The 23,664-nt window shown below is 41.9% G+C and overlaps 1 protein-coding gene across 1 annotated transcript in view; it reads left to right on the plus strand.

The window, feature by feature from the left end:
- The window catches only part of LOC132832336 (sodium/hydrogen exchanger 3-like), a 60,982-nt gene that overhangs the window by 36,030 nt on the left and 1,288 nt on the right, over positions 1 to 23,664 (plus strand). Inside the window, exons 8-14 of the mRNA XM_060850259.1 lie at positions 2,116 to 2,186; positions 2,429 to 2,558; positions 7,320 to 7,426; positions 7,987 to 8,116; positions 13,260 to 13,433; positions 16,115 to 16,181; positions 22,897 to 22,989. Of these exons, the coding sequence (XP_060706242.1) occupies positions 2,116 to 2,186; positions 2,429 to 2,558; positions 7,320 to 7,426; positions 7,987 to 8,116; positions 13,260 to 13,433; positions 16,115 to 16,181; positions 22,897 to 22,989 (772 nt within the window). The remainder of the gene's footprint in view (positions 1 to 2,115; positions 2,187 to 2,428; positions 2,559 to 7,319; positions 7,427 to 7,986; positions 8,117 to 13,259; positions 13,434 to 16,114; positions 16,182 to 22,896; positions 22,990 to 23,664) is intronic.

Consider the following 23,664-nt stretch of genomic DNA (forward strand, 5'->3'; position numbering starts at 1 on the left):
AGCCAATTTTATATCCAATTGGCAAGCTCTCTCTGGATCCCATACAATCTAAGTTTTCTAACCAGTGTACCATACAGAACTTTGTCGTAGACCTTGCTAAAGTCCATATAGGCAATGTGTACTGCTCTGCCCTCACCTTGGTTACATCCTCAAAACTTTTAATCAGATGATTGAGACACGATTTCCTACACCCAAAGCTATGCTGACTATCCCTAATCAGTCCCTGCCTCACCATGTGCATGTAAACCACGCACCACATTCCTGATGAAGGGCTTTTGTCTGAAACATCGATTTTCCTGCTCCTCAGATGCTGCCTGACCTGCTGTGCTTTTCCAGCATCACTCTGATCTAAACTCTGGTTTCCAGCATCTGGAGTCCTCACTTTTGCCCACACGCATGTAAATCCCTGTCTCTCAGAATCCCATCCAACAACTTACTCACCACTGACATCATACTCACATTCTGGGACCTGATGGACTTCAACCTAGAGTGAACATAAGACAAGAGTGGCTAGTGAGACAGTTGATACATTGCCTTTACTTTTCTAAAACATTCTTGATTTGTGGACAACCCCATTATTTTGGAAGATAGTGAGTGTAACTCCTTCATTCAAAAAGAGAAGGAAACAGAAAGCAGGTAACTGCAGGCCAGTTGATTTAACAACATGAGGAAAATCTTGGAACTATTAAAATTCAAGGTAATCAGGAAGAGTCCACATGGTTTTGCAAAAGGGAAATCATGTTTCACCAAGCAATTGGAGGGTTTTTTCCCCTCAGGAACTAATGCATGCTGTGACATTGTGCATCGACCTACAGCACGTGGACTGCAGCAGTTTAAGTAGGAGCTCACCTTCACTTCTCAAGGGCACTAGGGATGGACAATAAATACCAGTGGAGCCAGTGATGCCCAAGTCTAACTAGTGAATTTTTAAAAAATCCTGAAATGGGCAGGATGTCTTATGAGGAAAGATTGGACAGGCTGGGATTGTATTTGTGGCATTTAGATGTATACAAAGCAACAAAAAGAACAATTAAATCCTGAAGGGTCTTGATAGGGTTGGTACGGAGAGGATGTTTCCTCTTTAGGGAAAGTCTAGAACTAGGGGTTACTGTATAAAAATCAGGGCTCACTCCTTTAAAACAAGTGAGGCAAAATCTTTGCTGATTGAGTCTTTGGAACTCTCTTTCTGAGATTAAAGCAGAGTCTCTGAATGCTTATAAGGCAGAAGTAGATGGTTTCTTGTTAAGCAAGCATGGAAAAGGATAGGTGGAAATGCAGATTTGAGGTTCACATCAGATTAGCTATGATCTTATTGAATGGAGGAGCAAATTCAAATCACTGAATAGCCTCCTCCTTCTCTGAATTCGTATGTTTTCATGTAACAATTACAGCCTGTGTTGTCCATTTTGGATTGATTGCAAATGTTGAAATTTAGGCCATGGACCAGCAGTGGCAAATAGTCAGTTAGGCCAATCAAGGAGCCGACTGTTGCTGGTGTGATATTCCCCCATTCGGATCACTCTTCATCCCCTGTCGAGTTGGAGTGCTGGTGGCAGCTTGTAGGGTCCTTCCAGCAGGAGGCAGAAAAGTCATCTGGTCATCCTGCCACTGGACACATGGACATACCATAGAAACACAGAGGCTCACGACTCAGTCATACCCTTCCCTGCCACAGTAATGAGTGTTGAGTCTTTTGCTTTCAAATATTTCTCAGACTTCTGAGGGAATGTGTTTGTCAGTGGAGCTGCTGGTCTGCCAGCTGCTGCTGGCCGTGTGATTGTGCCTCGTATCTCCTAAAGCTCTCTGAGTGTGTTTAACTGGAGGTGACTGCTCACTTGTCCAAAAGATTCCAATCGTCAGCAGACCTCTGTTACTGTTAGCACTGGGACATGGAAATGTTCCTGATGTCTGAAACTTCAGTGATTCTACCTCCCATAGTCTTGAACGAAAAAATAGTGTTTGCTTCACAGTTCTTTCCAAATGTGAGATTTTTCTGTTGGATGTAAACAAATATTTCATTAAGGTGATGTTTGAGTACTATTCATGTACCATAGCTTTGCAAGTGTAATCATTTTCATTTCCTGAAGTGAAGAATTGTGTTTGTTTGTTTTTAAGGCATTTGATCACATTATGTCTGCAATAGAAGATATTTCAGGCCAAATTGGATACAATTATCTTCGAGATAAGTATGTAAATTTATTGATAGATTTCTCTAGGTTCTGTAAATTTTGAGTGCAATGTACAATGCCCACAATTTTGTAACTTACAAATACTTCGAAAGTCTTAATTCCCATTTGTAAAAACATAATTCCCTACCCTCCAAATGATTCTATTTTAATTTTTACCACTTTGCAGTCCTTTCCTAGCCTCTCCATTTGGTTGATCTACAAAAGCTGTGAGCCCCTTACTATGCTTTGTTCTATTGCAGGTGGAGTCAGTTTGACAGAAAGTATCTGAGCAAAATAATGATGAGGAAATCGGCGCTGATTAGCCAGGATAATCTCCTTAGCATTTTCCGAGAGCTGAATCTGAAGGATGCCATCAGTTACTTGTCTGAGGTAATTGCTCATTGGGCCTGTGGTTATTTAGGATGCAGAAAAGACAGGCTTTGTGTCTCTTAGTTTTTACATCTGACAGTACGTTAGGTGAAAATGAGTCAGACAAGAGCTGTACTTACATGTAACTCACTGAAGTAATGTGCTGGCAATCAATCAAATGCCTTTTTTAGTGTTGTTATAAAAGTTAAAGAATTTAAAATAACTTCACAAAATTCACCAACGTACCTGATTTTCTGACCCAGGCTGATAGAAAGCATGGACCAGGATTCTGTACTTAATAAGAATGACTATTTAATTCAAGTAGTTCAGCTCCAGCTCCAGGTAAATCTTTATACACCATTTATTGGCATATAATGCCGCAGATTAAAACTCTAATTGCCTTTTAAAACTCCCCCTACATACACACAGACAAGCAAATACACAGGAAAAATAGGCTATGGGTAGAGGAAACCTAGGAGGCAGTTCAGTGATTTCTAATCATGGGTCGCTGAGATAATCCTTATATTTGTCAGAACATTGCTTTTCAGTTTTTCTCCAGATACCTCCAGTAATTTGCAGGAGATACAAAGTCGCAGATTCACTTACATGAGGTCCCTGACCTACCAGTTAAAAGTCACAGCTGAAAACAATTGTTGAAAGAAAGATGAACTGGTTACCTTCAGGTTTTAAATGGCTTTTCACAGCAGAGAACAGAGACCACTTCTGAGCCGGTGGAGATCTATGTGGTACCCGATCCCAAGCTGTTCAGTTACCTGAGAACAAATTATATGGTTGTTTGCAGGCAAAAGGTTTTTGTCACTGAGAACTGGTCACTAGTCCATAGACTAAGTTCTTGATGCTAACCAACTCCAACCGTACACAGAAGCCCTCAGTCCCAATTCATTTGCAACCACTTCAATTAATGCTTGTTCAAACAGCTGTTTACACAATTCCCATGAATGTCAGGTTACTTAGAGTTGTAGAGATGTACAGCACGAAAACAGAGCCTTTGGTCCAATTCGTCCATGTTGACCAGATATCCTAAACTGATTTATGGCCATTTGCAAATCCCTCTAAATCCTTCCCCTTCATGTACCCATCTAGACACCTTTTAAATACAACCATTTCCTCTATCAGATCATTCCATAAACACACCACCCTCTGCATGAAAACATTGTCCCTTAGGTCCCTTTTAAACTTCCCACCCTCAACTTAAACCTATGCCCTCGAGTTTTGGAATTCCATACCCTGGGAAAATATCTTGCCTATTCATTCTATCTATGCCCCTCATGGTTTTATAAGCCTCTAAAAGTCATGCCTCAGACTCTGATGCTCCAGGGAATAAAGCCCCAGCTTATTCAGCCTCTCCCTATAGCTCAACCCCTCCAAACCCAGTTAACATCCCTCTAAATCCTCTCAAGTTTAAAACATTTTTCCTGTAGCAGGGAGACTAGAATTGAAAGTAGTATTCAAAAATGGCCTAACAAGTGTTCTGTACAGCCACAACATGACCTACCAACTCGAATACTTAATGCACTGACCAATAAAGACAAGCAAACGAAATGCCTTCTTCACTATCCTGTATACCTGAGATTCCACCTCCAAGAATCTATAAATCTGCACCTCAAGGTCTCTTTGTTTTGCAACAGTCTCCATGCCCTACCATTAAGTGTTTAAGTCCTGCCATGATTTGCCTTACCAAAATGCAAAACCCTCTATTTATCTCAATTAAACTTCATCTGCCACTCCTCCGCCCATCAGCCCATCTGATCAAGGCCTCATTGTACTCTGAGATAATTTCTGACTTTTTAAAACCTTCAGCAATTCTTTAAAATGCTGGCTTTAAAACAGCTGAAAAATGTGTTGCTGGAAAAGCGCAGAGGTCAGGCAGCATCCAAGGAGCAGGAGAATCAACATTTCGGGCATAAGCCCTTCTTCAGGAATGAGGAGGGTGTGCCAAGGAGGCTAAGATAAAAGGTAGGGAGGAGGGACTTGGGGGAGGGGCATTGGGAATGTGATCGGTGGAAGGAGGTTAAGGTAAGGGTGATAGGCCGAAGAGGGGTTGGGGGCGGAGAGGTCGGGAAGAAGATTGCAGGTCAAAAAGACGGTGCTGAGTCCAAGGGTTGTGACTGACATAAGGTGGGGCGAGGGGAAATGAGGAATCTGGAGAAATCTGCATTCATCCCTTGTGGTTGGAGGGTTCCTAGGCGGAAGATGAGGCACTCTTCCTCCAGGCATCATGTTGCCATGGTCTGGCGATGGAGGAGGCCAAGGACCTGCATATCCTTGGTGGAATGGGAGGGGGAGTTAAAGTATTCAGCCACAGGGCGGTTGGGTTGGTTGGTGCGGGTGTCTCAGAGGTGTTCTCTGAAACGTTCTGCAAGTAGGCGGCCTGTCTCCCCAATGTAGAGGAGGCCACATCAGGTGCAGCGGATGCAGTAAATTATGTGTGTGGAGGTGCAGGTGAATATGTGATGGATATGGAAAGATCCCTTGGGGCCTTGGAGGGAAGTGAGGGGGGAGGTGTGGGCACAAGTTTTGCATTTCTTGCGGTTGCAGGGGAAGGTTCCAGGAGTGGAGGTTGGGTTGGTGGGGGGTGTGGACCTGATGAGGGAATTGCGGAGGGAGTGGTCTTTCTGGAACGCTGATAGGGGAGGGGAGGGAAATATATCCTTGGTGGTGGGGTCTGTTTGGAGGTGGCGGAAATGACGAAGGATGATATGATGTATATGGAGGTTGGTGGGGTGGTAGGTGAGGACCTTTGGGGTTCTGTCCTGGTGGCGATTGGAGGGGTGGGGTTCAAGGGCAAAGGAGCGGGAAGTGGAGGAGATGCGGTGGAGAATATTGTCAACCACATCTGAGGGGAAATTGCGGTCTTTGAAGAAGAAGGCCATCGGAGTTGTTTGGCATTGGAATTAGTCCTCCAGGGAGCAGATGCAGCAGAGGCGAAGGAATTGGGAATATGGGATGGCATTTTTACTGGGGGCAGGGTGGGAGGAGGTGTAATCTAGGTAGCTGTGGGAGTCGGTCGGTTTACAGTAAATGTCTGTGTTGAGTCAGTTGCCTGAGATAGAAATGGAGAGGTCATAAAAAAACATAATCATTACATGTGATCTCAATTAAAATATTGCTATTATGTACATCACAATATAGGCAACATGTTAAAGCTTTGAAAATGGGTTTGTAATACTCAGTATGAGGTGTTTCAGTTATATGGGGAGACTCAAGATATTGGAATAGTTCCCCTTAGTTTGGTTTGGAATAGTTTACTAAAGGCATTCATAAAATCATGAAGAGTTTTGCTGAAGTAAACACAAGTGAAGGCTCTTGGCCTGGAAGAATGGTCAATAATGTAATGACATAGATTCAAAATAATTGGCAAGAGAATTGGTGGGGAGGGAGATCAGAATGTGAATTGTAAAGATATGTTGTGCTGCATAGAATAGAAACATAGAATAGTAAAAGGTGTAAGTAAATTTGAGAAAGCGTTTCAAAAGAAAACTGGATACCTACTCAAAAAACAGACCTATGGGGCTAACTGAGGATTGAGGAGATGGTTGGAATAGCTAAAATATGCTATGATCTTATTCCTTAAGACCATGAAGCTGTCTTACTTAGCCACTGCCTACTGTGTGCAGAAGAACCTTGTATTTAAGATATTGAAGAATGAGTGTCTCTTACCCTGCAATTTGTCTTGTGTTCTTGTCCTTCCTGACCATTGGAATCACCACTCTTCTCCATATTATCATTACACCAATTCTTACGTACGATTAATACATTTATGTTAAAAGAAAAATAATGTAACAATCACGACACATGGTGTGCACAAGAAAAGGGAAAATTGGTCACTTTATTTGGGGTTGGGATGAATGATTTTGGATGAAAGCCCTTTGTTTAACATCCTGCTTGAAAAACTGAAAGAAAGCCTGGTCACATTTCCTATGAAATTATATTTTGATTTTGGTCTTGATTGGGGATTTTGTACTTATTGTGTGGTGTGACAGTAATGACTTTTTGCCCTTTCTTAGTGTCTTTTGGAATTTTCCACACTGCCATCATTTTGGCGTGCCCTCTTTCAGAGGACTTTACTCCTTGTCCCCTCTTCTATGGTCTCAGTTATCTCAATTAGTCCATATTCTGCACCAAAATAGCATTGTTCAAGTAATCTTTAACCCTACTTCCCTTGAATAATACCAATAAAATGCAATATTGAATGGTACCAGTTGAGTTAAATACACCTTTAATCAACCCTGTGTAATTATCTCGATTCTCCTACTAGATAGATTCATCCTCCTGAGACATACAATGCGATCAATAAAATTATAAATCATACTGATTTAAATTAAATGGATAAATAGTGCATGATTAGAAAATGTACTGCTGTCAAATAAAACATGCTAGTGATTGCACTCTAGCATGTGGAAGCTGTAAAGTATAATATTTGTGGCAGGTTAGCTGCTGGTTGAGTGTGGGATTGTTACAATAACTTGGCATGTATTAGGATAATTGATTGTACTATTAATCAGTCCTGGTCAGAACAAGAATTAAAACTATAATCAACTGGAATGGCACTTTGAACCCAAGACATTTTTATTCAGGTGAGGCACTACCACTGAGCTGAAGCTGTTGTAGAACATGCAGATATTTCAATCTATGCCATCTGCTTTAATTTATTGGATATGTGGTGAATTACCATTACATAATTCACACCTCTTGTTATCTATGGTTGAAGTTAATTGAACAATTCTTTTGCAGTTAGCCTGATTCTTTTCAATTTTCTAGGGAGAACGGCAAGGATCTTTGACGTTTATGCGTTCCAGCAACGACGTTAACATCGATTTCACTGGCCCTCGTTACTCTGTTATCGACTCGTCCATCTCTGCAGTGCTGTAAGTGAGAGAATCTCATTGTGTTCAAATACCTGTCACACTCGAGGAAAGTTATTCTTTACAAAGCACAGTCAGAACAGCCAGGGCCTTGTTGCAGTACCTCATCGCTCTGCTGCAGTATAGTATAGGGAATGACTGCCTGGATTATACATTTAAGCCACTAGAATGGGACTTGAACCCAAAATCATTTAACTCCAGGGCTGATGTTGCTACCAACCCTGCCAAGGCTAATCTTACAATCATAGCATCCTTACAATATAGAAGCAGTCCATTTAGCCCATCGATTCCATACTGACTGCCCAAACAGCATCTATTCCCCTACCCTACCCATGTACCCTATCCACTTCCCATCGCTATTCCACCTATGGATGCTATGGGGCAATTTTGCCAGGGCCAAACCACCTGGCATCTTTGGACTGTGGGAGGAAATTGGATCACCCAGAGGAAGCCCACACAGACCCCCATGGAGAGAATTTACAAACACTGCACAGACAGTTGCCTGAGGCTGGTATCATACATTGTAAAATGCATTGCGATAAAATTTGTTCTTTTTCCCCCAGGCGAGAGAGTGCCAGTGATGTATGTCTGGACATGAAGGCACTTGAAAATAGAGTAAAGAGCCTGAAGGATCAAGAGGAAATAGTCACCCATCACACATTGCAACAACTTCTGTACAAACCCAGGAAGCGGGTAAGGTAGCTTACAAAGAGTGTTCACGGGTTTTGGCAGATATCGCTGTCTGTGCAATTTCTTTCTGATTTTGTTTTAAAACATTTGCACTGATCTGACCAAGGCCTAAGCAAACAATATAACCACAGCGCCACATTTGGTATCCATATTCCTTGCAAGTTGTTGCTAACTAAAAGCTTTGCAAAGTACTTCCTCATATTCCTGTCCAAATTTTAATCGGTCTGTTTCCATGTTATGCCAGGGATCTTGAAAAAACAAATAAAGAAAATTGGAACAAGAATAGGCCAATCAGCCCTTTGAGCCAGTTCCGCCACTCAACATGAACATTGTAATCATCCAACTCAGTAACCTATTTCTCTTCATCTCCTTTAATCCTCTTTAGTCCCAAGAACTATACCTAACTCCTTGAGAACATTCAATGTTTTGGCCTCAGCCCCTTTCCATGGAAGAGAATTCCACTGCCTTACCACTGTCCAGGCGAAAACATTTCTCTTCATCTCATTCCAAAATGGTCTGCCTCATATCCTTAGACTGTGATCCTGAGTCTGAACTCACTGGAAATTGGAAACATTGTTTCTGTATTTACACTACCTAGTACTTTTAGAGCTTTATAAGTTCTTTTGGGATCCCCCTCCTAGCTTTTCAAAATTCCAGTGAACTTGAACCAACCAATCTTTCTTCATTTGTCAGTCCTGCCATTCTAGGAATCAATCTGGCAAACTTTTCTTTTGCACCTCTTCCATAGCTAGAACATCTTTCCTCAGATAAGAAGATCAAACTGTACACACTAATCCTGGTGTGTTCTCATCGAGGCCCTGCATAATTGTAGCAAGACATTCCTCCTCCATTACTTGAACCCTCTGCACTCCTGCAAACTAACAGGGAGGACATGGACCCATGAGATCTGAGAGACAAAGCTGGGACAAGTAAACAAGAAATTGAATGCTTTGTAAGTGAGTTTTGTAATTTTGAGCGTTAGTTTTGATTACCTTGCAATTATTTAATTAGCATTTGCCTATATATGCCAGCTCACTGAAGAGGACTATGCTGGTTCACTTGAATGGCATAAAAAAAGCCAATGGATTCCATCCCAACTCTCTGACCTAACACAGGAAAGAACATGGTGGTTTGGGAAAGATTATGGTCCTGTGATTAGTGGTGAGTTTGAGGAAAGATTAGCTGTAAGTAAGGTTCAACTAGACAGTCTTTCTTTTGTGGTCTGATATCATCATTTGATATTTTTGCTAAGTCTTGTTGGACCTGAGTGTAAATCACACTCTTTCTCTTCCTTGGACACCATCATCCACACATGCAGTTGCTGATTTGCTTATTGCAGATAAGTTGGCCTGAGTAATATTCAGAACAGTTTGTCAATGAGCAAGTGTCTAGAATGTGAGAATCGACTGAACGTGAAGGGGCTGGGACAAATCCCAACCAAGATTTGTTGTCCACCAAAATTAGCACCAAGACTGTTTTCTGGTTCAATCCAGACCAAGGATGGAGCCTAGGTTAAAACCAAGAATTGCAGATGCTGGAAATCTAAAGCAAAAACAGAACTTACTGGAGAAACTCAGCAGGTCCTGCAGCATCTGTGGAGAGAAAGAATTAACAGTTTGAGTCCAGTCATCTGTCAGAAGACTCCTCTGATATAGGGATATATTTTCAAGTCAGGATGAAACATGGTTTGGTGGAGAGCCTGGGAGATGTTCCCATGCTTTTGCTCTCAATAGTGGTAGAGGTAATGGGTTTGGAATGTGTTGTTGAAAGAGGCTGGGTGAGTTGCTGAAGTACATTTTGTTGTTGGTACACTTTGATGCCACCATGCTCCAGCACTGGAGGAGAGAAGTTTCAAATAATGGATGAGGTACCAGTCAAGTAGTTTAATTTGACCTGCATAATGTTGAGCTTCTTGAACATTATTGGAACTGAACATATCCAGTGGAGAACAATTCTATCACAGTTTTTATTTTTCCTTGGAGATCATGGACAAGGTTTTGGCAGATTGGAAATCGGTTAGTTTCTGTAGAATTTGCACCTCTGTCATGCTCTTTTAGCTATTCCATTTATTTGGCTAGTTTAGTAAATTGCTGTTCATTGCTTAGATACAGGACATTGTTGGTGGGGCATTCAGTGATGACAATGTTATTGAACATCAAGGGGAAATAATTAAGATCTTGCTTGTTGGAAATGCTGACACTTGTGAGACATAGGTGTTCCTTTCCATTTAGCTATCCAAGGCTAAATGTTCTTCTTGCTGAATGTAGGTACATACTTCTTTAGTATCTGAAGTGTTACTGAACACGATACAATCAATCCTCTGACCTCATCTTGGAGGGAAGATCATTGATGAAGTAGCTAAAGGCAGTTAGTTTGAGTTGGACACAGCCCTGAAATGATTGGTTTCCAACAATCAAAGCCATCTTCCTTTTGTGCTCAACATGACTTCAGCCAGCAAAGAGTTCTCCCTGATTCTGTTTTGCTCAGACTGCTTGACACCACATTTGTTTTAAGGCTTTCTTGATGTTGAGGTTAATCACTCTCATCAGCTTTCTGCAAATCAACTGTTTAGTCCATGTTTGGACAAAGGTTGTAGTGAGATCAGGAACTGAGTGGATCTGCAGAACACAAATTATGTTGCGAAGCATTTTGTTATTAAGTACTGTTTCATAAAAGTGTCAATGAAACCTTCTATCACTTTGATTCCAGACACACAAGCAAATAGAACAGTGATTAAGTGGTTTGGATTTTTCCTAATTTTCTTTTGGACTGAATACCTGGAGAATTTTCAACACTGTCAAGTAGATGACAGTTTCTCATTGTACTGGGAACATCTTGGCTGAGGACATAGCTAGTTCTGGAGAACACATCTTCATAATGAGAGCCAGGATGTTGTCATGAAGCATAGTTTTTGCTGTATACAGTGCTTTTAGCCATTTCTTGATAGCACATGGAATGAATCCAATTAGCTGAAGACTGATATCTGTGTTGCTAAGAACCTCCAGCGAAGTTAAAATGGATCAACCACTTAGTATTTCTGGCTGAAGATTGTTGCAAATGTTTCAGCTTTCAGACTCTCTTGCGTTCATGGGCTGTGCTCTCCCATCATTTATCCTAGTGCAGCCTCTTTGTCCAGTTCTCTTTGATTGTCCATTCATGAGTGGATGTAGCACGACTGCAGAACATTGATCAAATCCATCAGTTGTGGGATCACTTGGCTCTGTCTACTGCATGCTACTTCCATTTTTCTAAAATGCATGTAGCCTATGTTGTAGCTTCAACTGGTTGGAATCTCATTTTATGTATATCTGGTGCTGCTTGTGTTATGTAGTCCTACATTCAGTGACTCAGGATTAATCTCTTGCCTTGTTGTTGATTTGGAGGTGCCGGTGTTAGACTGGGGTGGACAATGTTAAAAATCACACAACAGCAGGTTATAGTCCAACAGGTTTATTTGGAAGCCCCAGCTTTCAAAGCGCTTCCTCTTCATCAGGTGGATGAAGGAGCAGCGCCCCAAGCCAGTGCTTCCAAATAAGTCTGTTGGACTATGACATGGTTGGACTTTTAACCCTGTTGTTGATGGTAGTGAGAGATGTGCTAGACTTTTAAATTTATTTACAGAATGAGGGCATTGCTGGATAAGCCAGCACTTATAGCCAAAAGAACCATTAAGAGTCAACCACATTGCTGTGGGTCTGAAGTCACATGTAGGCCAGAGCAAATACGGTTGGCAGTTTCTTGCCTGAAGGACATTAGCGAACCAGATGGGTTTTTCCGACAATCAACTCATGGTCACCATTAGGCTGTTAATTCATTAATTTTATGATTGAAGTCAAATTTCACCATCTGCCATGGTGGGATTCAAAGTCAGGTCCCCAGTACATTCTTTGGGTCTCTGGATTAACAGTCCAATGATAAAGCCACTAGGCATCAGCTCCCCCTGAGTTTACTAACTATGTTTGAATACATTTCTGCTACTATTGTCCGAAAGTGCTTCATGGATGACCAATTTTCATCTACTGAGCCTGTTCTGAATTTCTCCCATTGATCACAGTGATAATACCACACAACACAGAGTGTGCCATCAGTATGAAGTTGTAATTTTGACATCTAAACAATCCTTCTCAATACATTCCCACCAATACCATGCAGGGAAGTTGCTTGTGCAAGAGGTGGATTGGTGAGAATGGAGTCAAGTAATTATTAATTCTCTTTCCACCTGCTCACCAAGTCCACTCAAGCAGATGTGTCCTTCAGGACTCAATGACAAGTTCAGACAATGGTTGTGCTCTTAGGGATAGACATAGGCATGTCCAAGGTACTTGCCTTAATACTTCCTTCCTGATGGTTAATATAGAGGAGTACTGATTGGTTAGCTGAGGAAGGAGGAGGTGCAGGAGTGGGGGATGGGGGTCAGTGTTGAATGGAGTGATCATAGTAATTAGTAACAGGTCCCTTTGTCCATGTTTTACCTGATAGCATGAGACTCCAAAGGAGCTGGAGTCACTATTGAGGTCTTTAAATGCAACACTGCCTGATTGTATACCACAGTGATTCCACCACTGAGCCAGGGCATGTACAGAAATAGAGGAGTCTCAACATTGAACAAGTACTTCCTGAATATGACAATGCCAGGCTCCATTTTTTTTGACGAGTCTGTGAGACAGCTCTTCCAACTCCCCACCATTACTGAGGATGACTTTGCAAGGTTGACACTGAAGGGTTGACTGGGTAGTTGGCAACTTTGTCATTTCCAATGTCTGGGTCAATGCGGATTTCCTCCTTCATGCTAAGTTTCTGTATCAATTTGCAACAATACTTTGCTTCACTAACTCATTTCAGAAGCATTTTAAGAGTCAAGAGCCAATCACATTGCTGTGAGTCAAATGCAGGCCAGACTAGGTAAGGGTGAGGGATTTCTTCCCTTAAGGAGAATCAGATGGGATTTTAATGATAATCTAGAAGTTACATAAACATTGTTAATGAGACTTGAATTTTATGCCAGATTTACGAATTCAAAAACCCCCCATCTGCAGTGGTGTGATTTGAGCTCCTCTCTTTAGACCATTAGTCCAGGCCTCTGGATGACTATTCTAGTAACCAGCTCCCTCACTATAGTCACTAGGTCATTGTTTTCTTTTTAAAGTACAAGCTCAATTACAGCCGCCATAAGCTGGTACATAATGAGGGCGCGAAACAAGATAAAGAGATTTTTCAGCAAACCATGAAAAAGAGACTGGAAAATTTGAAACCCAGCAAGCTCGGAGCCAACCACAACACCACATTTAAAAACACCAAGAAAGAGAAAGGAGCTAAAAAGGTAAGCTGAATTAATTGTGACATTCTTAGTTTTAATGAGAAGAAAAGTTTTTTTACGTAGCTGCTTTACTCTTTGTGAATTCCACTTTAAAGTTGGGCCATCTTCCTTTCCAATCTATGGAGGGAAGGAGGGGCACTGGCGTTTTTTGTAAAGTTGCAATGATCTGCAAAACACGGCCTGAATGGGGAATGAAAGATGATTGAAAAGTTACTTTCAAATGGTAATTGAATAACTGCTGAAACTGACAATTTGGATGAACAAAGCCATTAATGTCAGCTCCTGTCATATCCAGAGCATTACACTCCCAAGTCACTGATTCCATTCCACAGTCTTGCTGGTTTGAGCCAGATCTGACTGTGTTCCACTCTCAGTGTTATCTTTGATTCCGAGATGTACTTCTGATATCACATTACAACTAAAACAGCCTACTTTCACCTCTGCAACATTTACTGGTTCAAACCCTGCCTCAGTACATCTGTGACTGAAATCCTTATTCATGTCTCTGTTATTTCAATTCCTGACACATTCTTGGCCAACCTCCTATTTTCCAACCCCATAAAATTAAACTCCTCCAAAACATTTCACCATATCTTTACAAGTTCTGTTCAGTTGTCACCCATCTACTGACTGACCTTCATTGGCTTCAAGCTGAGCAATGCCTCATTTAAAACATTCTTGTCTTTATTTTCACATCCCTCAAATGGACTCAGCCCTCATTATCCCTGTGGACTGTCTCCATGCCTATAATACTGAGATCTCCGTGCTGCTTTAATTTTGACCTTTTGAGGACTTTTGATCTAAATCTCTGCACGGTAGGCAACTGACTTGGTCTTAAGTTCCGGAATTCCATAAACAGAGTCTCCGGACTGGTGTCAAGGGGTCGGGGTGGGGTCGTGTGTGTGTGTGAGGAAGCTTGGGACCGGTGTGCTCTGGCTGGGAATGACATTGTGGTGCCTCTGAGGTTGGTTTGAGGGAGAGACCAGGGATCGTTTCAGTGTTGGGCTGGAGAGTGGGGGTGGGGAGGAGGTGGTGTGGGTGAGGTCATGAATTCTGTTCCTAGCTCTGCTTTTGACCAAACATACTGCTTTTGGCCTCAAATCTCCTTTTGGTTTAATGTCAAGAGGTATCTTGGATATTTTTACCGGACACCATCTCCTTTTGGTCTTCTTTTCCTCTTCCTGGAATAGTTGAATGGTTCCCAGTTCAGGATAGGTTCAGAAATGTTGATATCTGGTGGGGAATGGTTGTATCACTATAATAAAGACTGTCTTTTTTAAAGAAGGCACATTTTCTCAGTGTTACGTTTGTATAGAGCTATGGAGTCATAGAGTTGTACAGCATGGAAACAGACCCTTCAGTCCAACTTGACCATGCAGACCAGCTATTCTAAATTAAGCTAGTTCCATTTACCAGCACTTGGTCCAGGTGCCTCTAAACCCTTCCTATTCTTATACCCATCCAGATGCCTTTTAAATGTTGTAATTGCACCAGCCTCCACCACTTCCTCTGGCAGTTCATTCCATACATGTACCACCCTCTACATGAAAAAGTTGCCTTTTAGGTCCCTTTTAAATCTTTCTCCTCTCATCTTATGCCTATGCCCTCCAGTTTTGAACTCTCATACCCTTGTCTATTCACCCTATCCAACCCCCTCATGATTTTATAAATTTCTATAAGGTCACTCCTCAGCCTCTGAAGTATGAGGGAAACAGCCTCTCCCTATAGATCAAATCCTCCAACCCTGGCAACATTCTTGAAAATCTTTTCTGAAACTTTTCAAGTTTCACAACATTCTTCTCCTATAGCAGGGAGACCAGAATTGAATGCAGTATTCCAAAAGTAGCCTAACCAATGTCCTGTACAGCTCCCCATTACTGTACTCTATGCACAGTTTTATAAAAGCAAGGAATAAAGATAGTTGATCATCTTTTGCATTTAAGTTATAATATTGGTTATGATTTATACTGCATTTACCAAGATTGCTTTTGCAAATCAGCGATAACAAAATTGAATTACTTAGCTAATGCCCCTTTAACATCCATATCTTGGTGTCAAATTTAATCCATAATTTGTCACTCAATTTCCACACCTGTCTCAGTTCGTTGACCTTTGTTACCTCTGGACTAAAATTTTGCTGTGCACTCCTAATTGGTTACATCCCAAATTGTACCCTCTGTATATTTTGGTGGCTAAAATATTGCTGGTCATGTCTTAACTGGCAGCAAATTACCTTTATGTTTCATCCCCATGCTCATTGACTACCATTGGCTCTCAGGCCTGCAGCATCTTGAAATTAAAATTCTCTTCTGTGACCTGCTCCACATGTATCATTGCAAGCTCTTCCAACTCCATAATCAGCTAAAGTCTCCAAGCTCTCATTCTGACCTCTTATGTATTCCAAGTTGTAACTGATGCCCCATTGGTGGCTATTCTTTCAGTTGCCATGATCCCTACCTCTGGAATTCCCTCCTTACACCTCTCCACCTTTCTACCTCGCTCTCCTCCTTTTCAGGACACTAAAACCCACCGGGCAAGCATTTGTGTTCATCTAACTAATATCTCCTTATGTGGCTTGGGTCGTACGTTTTCTCATACACCTGTGAAAAAGCTGGTTTAGTCACATTAAAGGTGCTATGTAAGTGCAAGTTGTTGTTGTTAAACATGTCCGAATTTTGTTTCAGAAACACAGTGACGCAGTGCCGAATAGAAACCTCCCGACGCACTCCCTTGCTTTCCACGCTGATAAAGGTACTCCTCAGCATGTTTTTCTCCTTACTGATTTTACCTTTTTACTACCTCCCTTCCCAACCTCTCGGATGCTGACTCAGTCCACTGATGTCTGGTCACCTTCACAATTTCAACCAAGTAACTCATCATGAGCGATCTCAGATATTGGATTGAAACTGATGTGAATCCATTCAAAGCACACTTACTCATGCAGAGTTAAACTTGGGCTCAGTAATATGCCGGGAAGTCATTTGCCATTGGAAACAATGGTTCTGACTCTCCAATATGGGGATTGCTGAAAATAATCAGGAGAAAGAAACTTGCTTATTTCCCAACCTTTCCACTTCTAGAATTCATTATAACATCCATACTGTTGGCTGGAGGTTGAACATATGGCCTCAAACCCAAAATATTTCTGTCTAATTCAGCAATGCTGCTCACTAATTAAACACTCAAAGAACTTACAGGTTTGTAATCTAAGGATGACATGGAACTGTTCAAATTTATTTCTGACCAAATTTGCCGAGAGATCCTTTTTTTTTCCCCAGAGATGTCTTTCTCACCACTCTCTTTATGAAGTGGCCTAAGCCACTTTGTGGTTTTTCCCAGTGCTCTGTAATGACTGTAGATGGTAAACAAGATAGCACAGGGATGACTAACTTCACTTCTTCTGTTTATTTTTGACCCTCAGCCCTAACTTTGAAGAATCATAACGCCACTTCTGCCTACATAGTGTAACTAAATCGGATGACCCCCAAAAACACATTTAGCCTGCATCTGTTGGTTTCAATGTGGGTAACACGTCTGCCTGATCTCTATATTCAGCCAGCATCAACTACACTGTTTTCCGGCTCCATTCTCTGTAGAAGGCAATATTGTGAGTGGTTAGTACAGCTTAAAGCTAGCATGGACTGCTTAAGAGAGAGATGCATCGTTGTTTGAATAGATGCTGCAGTTGTGCAAAAAAAAGAATGTGACAGTGGAACAAGTTAGGGATGGCAAGCCAGGGGAGAGATTGAGCTCCAAGGTTTTAGAGACCAAACTGGATGTCTTGGTGGAAGAGGGATACCGTGTAACAGCAGATGGGAGGGCTGATGCATGGTAGAAGACCATGGGAGTGAGTTGCTTAATGCAACAACCAAGCCCCAAGAGCCGACTGCAGTGATTCAAAAAGTTCAATGATCTTACATGAATAATCAAAGTCAGTGAATGCCATATCTGGCCAACCTGCTGGGGAACAACTGTGCCTCTGTGTCCTAACCCTCATGTGACAAATAATGTTGGTTGTTTTTGGATAGCTATAGCGGAAGCCAAGACCAATGGAAGGGCTGCATTGTTGATGATAATGGTATCCTTGTGCCAACTTCTCTTTCTCAGATCTTCCTCATTATACCATCCTTTCAGAGTTACAGGCCACAGGTGATGTGAGCACCATTTTACCTTTCCCTTCCCATGTACTGAATCCATCCGTGACTCTTTTTCCCTTTCAGATACTCAAGACGTGCAAACTGGCCAGCTCATACAGGAAAACCAAGGAGAGAGTAATGAAAAATCAGGTGATTTCAAATAAAAACAGAGAATGCTGGGAATTCTCAGTGGGCCTGGTGATCTGTGAGGGAGAGACTGTGTTAATGGATATGATTTTATCAAACTCTGGCTGGCATAGGGGTGATAAAATTCAAGGGTGCCGAGTGCCAGGATTCTGCAAACATTGTTGATGCCAGGCTACTTTATCAGTGTGGGAAGGTAGCAGCCTGGTCACATGCCAACTGGAAGTGGGCTAAAAAGGCCCAACTGAGTGGGAGCATCCTGGAATACTGGTGTCAAACTGGCCTTCTCCCTCCTAAGCTTCAAGGGATAACCATCAGTTGTGTGGAAGCAGGGATTTTCCATGGCTGGGTGGGAAGGAGAACTGGGGACCATCATACCTCTAACAGCGACCCTCTAGTCACAAAGGCTATTCTTACCACCTAACGGTAAAGCAGACACATGTTTGCTTTTAAGCCTTCCATCAAGTTTTCTTGTCAGCATCAGCAGTAGCCACCAGGCTGTTGAATTGCTGTTTTGTGACTGGTCCAGCAAAGTGGAGAGCTGACCCACCATCTTTATTTGGATGCTGAGCTCAGCAAGAACCTCTTTATTGTCTTGGAAGACTGATACTGTTGGGATTCACTCTGTGCAGAGATAATCCAAGCTGACTTTACAGGTCTGATGCAAGCTTATTGACCTGAAATGTAAAATCTGTTTCTGTCTGTCTGTCTGTCTCTCTCTCTCTCTCTCTCACTCTCTCTCTCTCTCCCAGATGCTACCAGATCTGTTGAACGTCTCCTGCATTTTCAGTTTTAATTTCAGATTCCGGCATTTTCAGTATTTGGCTTTAATGCAATTTGACTTCACAGTGAAAGGCACTGGTTCAGATGCTGGCTGTGTGTATATTTTAGAAGATAGATCCTTCCTTAGAAGAGGGAGGGCTGACACATCGTGATGAATTGGTTACCAATGGATTAAAGGTGGGATACATGCAAGAATAATGACAGTGGCAGCTCACAGAGAAGGTGGTCACATGTGCTTGTTTTGCTACCAAGGGTACACAGGAGCACCATCAAAAGGTAGATAGCAGAACAATGCTGATAGGCGTTCCCAACAAAATGCTTGCAACATTGGGGAATTTGGCAGTAAGCCTGCCATCAATCTCAAGGAACATGCAGGACATAAGAAATAGGAGCAGGAGTAGCTCATTTGGCCATCACCCTGCTCTTCCAATCAGTAAGATCACAGGCTTAACTCTACTTCCTTAATTGCCACTAGATAACCCTTGACTCCTTTGTCTATCTCTGCCTTGAATGTATTCAATAACCCAACCCCCATTAACTGCTGGCAGAGAGAATTCCCAAAACTAATCACCCTCTGTGAGAAGGACATATACCTCATCTCCATCTTAAATGGGAGATTACCCTTATTTTGCAAGTCTACCCATTAGTTCTTGATTCTCCCATGAAGGGAATCATCCTGTCAGCAGCATCACTGGTCAGCCCTGTGTGTTTCATTAAGGTCACCTCTCATAATTCTAAAATGTAATGAATATAGTCCCAACTGGCTCAACATTTCCCATAAGACAATGCCATCATCCCACAAATGCCCAGAACTAACTTGGCAGAGGATATTGTGCAGAGCTTGGAGCATGTTCTTCCCAATAGCTGCTGTGGAGGCTCAGACTGCTGTCATGCCAGCTCCATTGGCTACCATTGTGAACTGTGCATTACAGTGTACAGGAGCCAACAGGCTCTTACAGCAGTCCAGCAATGGGTTTTCCTCCAGACTGCTTGGATTGCTGAGGTGCTGCCACCTCAGAGACTCCATGGAACTGTGGGGAGACTTCTGCCACTTCACCAGTGCCTTCATTGCTAGCTGTCAGCCAGCCATTCCTCATTGTCGATGCCCTTGCCGAGATGGTACAACCTGAGCTCCAGCCTTCGAGGCCCAGAGCTGTCTGAGATCATTCTGCAAGCCCATCTGCAGTGCCCGCCCCTGAAAGTTAGCAGCTTTCTCCACACATATTGCAGCTCCTACTGTTTACGAACACAAGGATAGGCAAGGACTCATGCAAAATGTGCATTAAGGAAAGGAATCAGGATTACAACTGACACTTGCTTGCAATGTAGCATGATTTTGGTTTGGAACCTTGATTTTTGTGGAAGCTACAATCTTCCGTGGGGCAAGCAGATGCTGCGATGTTCACTGATAGGCGAAGAGTAGAAGTTTTGGTAAGTGGGGAATTGTGGTTACTTGTACTAGAGCCAGATGAATTCTTCGTGGATGACATATGTGCAACGTTACTGTTGAAGTTGCCAATGCCATTCTACTTTCTCCTGCTCTTTGTCCTGCTCCTTAGCTGTTCTCTATGTAGCTGATGTCATGTGCTGTCCTTTCATAATGATGACACTGTGTAGCCACCAGGCTTAATGCCTGCTGGGCTAAGTGCTACAAGGTTCCTGCAGAGTGATGCGAGAATCAGATGCATTAATTCGAAACACAACAAGGGTCAGCTGTATTACAGTCCAAATGGTTCAGTATGCTTCATGTGTGCAGAGATATCAATGATGTAATGAGCAGAGAATCACATGGTCATCACCTTTTGGTGCCTCAGTTACAGCTGACACAGTGAGTTGCTACAGAATAAATTATTATTGTCAGAATGTCAAGCATTGAACTTCAGGATTCTCTCTGCCCTATGAGGTAAACATTAAGTTGTCACACAAAACAATTTCCATGCAATTAATGGCCCCTTTCACTCCACACAAACTTGCAATGCTAGTGAAGCTATATGCTCTTTCTGCCTTTTTCGCTCTGTAAAGAGAGAATGGGATGCTGTCAATGCATCGATGACCTCCCTCATTCAATGCTGGATAGTCCATCCTGCAAGAATTCAGATGCAGACTTAAATTCATCCTCACAATCTTGTTCACAAATGCTGCTAAATGGTTCTGTCCACTCTGAGGTTGCAGTTAAAACAGAGGACAGATTTCTATCAGAAAGTCCATTGTGGAATGCAGACACTGCTTGACTCTGAGCAAGAAATAATGCAGCTTGAACATTCTGTGTTTCACAGTGAAAGCCCTTTAACCTCTCTTTCTCCTCCCTCTTCCAGCAGCCAGCCCTCCTTTGCATTGTCTGTTTATTCTCCAACAAACACTGTGTTCAGAGTGGGTACCCATGAGTATGTCCATGTCTTAGAGCAATTGATTTGCACAGAATCTTGAAATCACAACTTGCTGTAAACAGTTGCAACCTTATGCAATCATATAAAATAACATAAATGTGTAGACTTGTATCAACAGCTTATTGTTAGTTAAGAAAACCACAAACTTAATGTTACAGGAAATGCTGCAGTTCTTCAGTAGGTTAGGCAGCATCTACGGAGATAAGAGGACAAGATCAATGTCCTTTCTGAAGAAGTGCAACATATTTTTCAACAACTAACCTGTAGGTATTGGGTAATGCCTTTGTTTCAAGAAATCTTTCCAATAGTTGATCCAATGTATAAAATTCGGAATATTGGTTGAAATGTTGAGTTTCAAAATGGCACACTGATGCATCAATGTGGCACCTGGCAGGAATCACCTTGCAAAGCATCCTCCAGTTGATATTTTGGAGCTATAAAGACACTCAAAGCTTCCAAAATATGGGGACCATGAACCCATTTCCTCATCTCCTATTTCTGTCTTGGCTCAATGCTAGTGTGGTTGCTTCCTAGCCTGGAATTCATGCTTTCCAGTCCCATTCCAGAGAAATAAGCACGAAGTCTCAGCTGCAACCATATGGGGTATTGAGATAGCTGCTAAGTTTCAGAGGAATCATTAGTCCAAGGCCCCGTTGGCCTCTATTGTGGGTGTCATTTCAGGTTCAAAGAAGAGCATGAGATTTCTCCAGTGTCCCATATTCATCAATCAACTTCATTCAAGCAAATTATCTGGTCATTATCATATTGCTGCATCTGGGATATTGTTGTGTGTTCATTGGTCTCTGTGATTTATGCATTACATCAGTGCTTCATTAGCTATAAAGCATTTTGTGATGTCCTGAGGTTATGAAAGGTGCTACATGAATACATGTTCTTTCTCTTATTTTAGAGTTACATCACACAGATATCAATATTAGACTGTTAATGGTGAGAGGAACTCAGTAATACATTCGATATGCATTGCACCATCCAGCTACCAAGTTCCATCCTGATGTTTGCCTTCTTTGCCTTTGTGGGCGGCACGGTGGCACAGTGGTTAGCACTGCCGCCTGAGACCCGGGTTCAATTCCCTACTCAGGCGACTGACTGTGTGGAGTTTGCACGTTCTCCCTGTGTCTGCGTGGGTTTCCTCCGGGTGCTCCGGTTGCCTCCCACAGTCCAAAGATGTGCGGGTCAGGTGAATTGGCCATGCTAAATTGCCCGTAGTGTTAGGTAAGGGGTAAATGTAGGGGTATGGGTGGGTTGCGCTTCGGCGGGTCGGTGTGGACTTGTTGGGCCAAAGGGCCTGTTTCCACACTGTAAGTAATCTAATCTAATCTAAAAAAAAAGTGTGTGATCTCCACTGGACTTTGGAACTGAAGCTTCACATGTGGTAACAGGTTACAAACCAAGGTTAAGCTGTACTCTATTAGATGGTTCCTTTATGTTGAAAGGAAATTATGCTTGCTTGATTTGGATTGAGTGCTGAAATCTACAGACAATAATGTTTGAGACTACTGTGGTTTTACTAAGTTGGCTGATCTAAACATGATTGTAGGAGGTAAGAAGTTGGCTAACACTTTGATTGCCTGAAGGCAGAGTAAAATTCCAGGACTGTTAATGAAATGAAAGCATAGTATTTTGTTCTCCAGCAGATCACCATGGAGGTATCAACTTATTCTCATTCAGCTCATGGATGTGTAAATCCCAACTCCCTCAAGTTAAGAAGGGCATTCCTATCAGGGCATTGGCATTTCCTGCTTCCATTCAGTTTTAATCAGTGTAAGGAAGAATGTAACAATGTTATTTTCTACTTAACTATTTGGTACATGCTCAATGTTCGTGCTGGATTGAATCATCACAAGCCTATATTTCACTTAAGAACATTTTTAAAATGTTTATCTGTATCTCTGGAACAAAAGTGGAATATTACTTATCGAGTAACTGCAATGCTATCTACACTAGTCTTCATTTGTTGTTGTATTTAAGAGCTGACTTCCTATCTATTCCTTCCAGACTCTGATGTAGTGGACCACTATGATCCATCAGATGGAGGAATTAGTTTCCTAATTACCCCTGCAAACAATGAATCAGATGAAACAAGAACAGGTAAATAAGAAGAGATGAATGCTTCTTGGGATGTTTCTGTCTGTTACTATTGGAGTCTAAAAGTTGGATTTGGAAAGTTCAGTTTATGTGAACAGCCCCTTAATGCACTTGTTAAAGTTGTGATATATTTGTGTTGATGCATACCCACATTGTAGCAACACAATGTTCCATACATTTTAACCATGTTGGTGATGGTTGCCAAAATATTAGACGGTAGCTAAAGGGTGAACCGCTTTCCTTTAGGTTGGTTAGGAACCTGGACTAAGCCTTTGATCTGCACTAAGTTGAAAGAGAGAGACCTGGGGTGACAAATATGAAAAATTAATTGAAGATAAGAGGGCAGACTGAGAAAGTAGTTTAACAAAATAAAAGGACTCTGGACTTATATATAGAGGCTAGAATGCAAAAGCTTGATGAACCTCTACAAATAATCTAATTTATATCACAAAGGTATTTAAACCATCTATATGGAAAAAGTAGAGCAAAACTGTTTCATAGAATAGAATCCCTACAGTGCCAAAGTAGGCAGCTATTCAGCACATTGAATCCACGCCACCCCTCCCAATCCCTGTAACCCTTCATTTTCCATGGCTTATCCACCTAGCCTGCGCATCCCTGGATACTATAACACAGCCAATCCACACCTAAGCTACACATCTTTACGCTGTGGGAGAA

Source organism: Hemiscyllium ocellatum, chromosome 34 (assembly GCF_020745735.1).
Source record: "Hemiscyllium ocellatum isolate sHemOce1 chromosome 34, sHemOce1.pat.X.cur, whole genome shotgun sequence".
NCBI classification, from domain to species: domain Eukaryota; kingdom Metazoa; phylum Chordata; class Chondrichthyes; order Orectolobiformes; family Hemiscylliidae; genus Hemiscyllium; species Hemiscyllium ocellatum.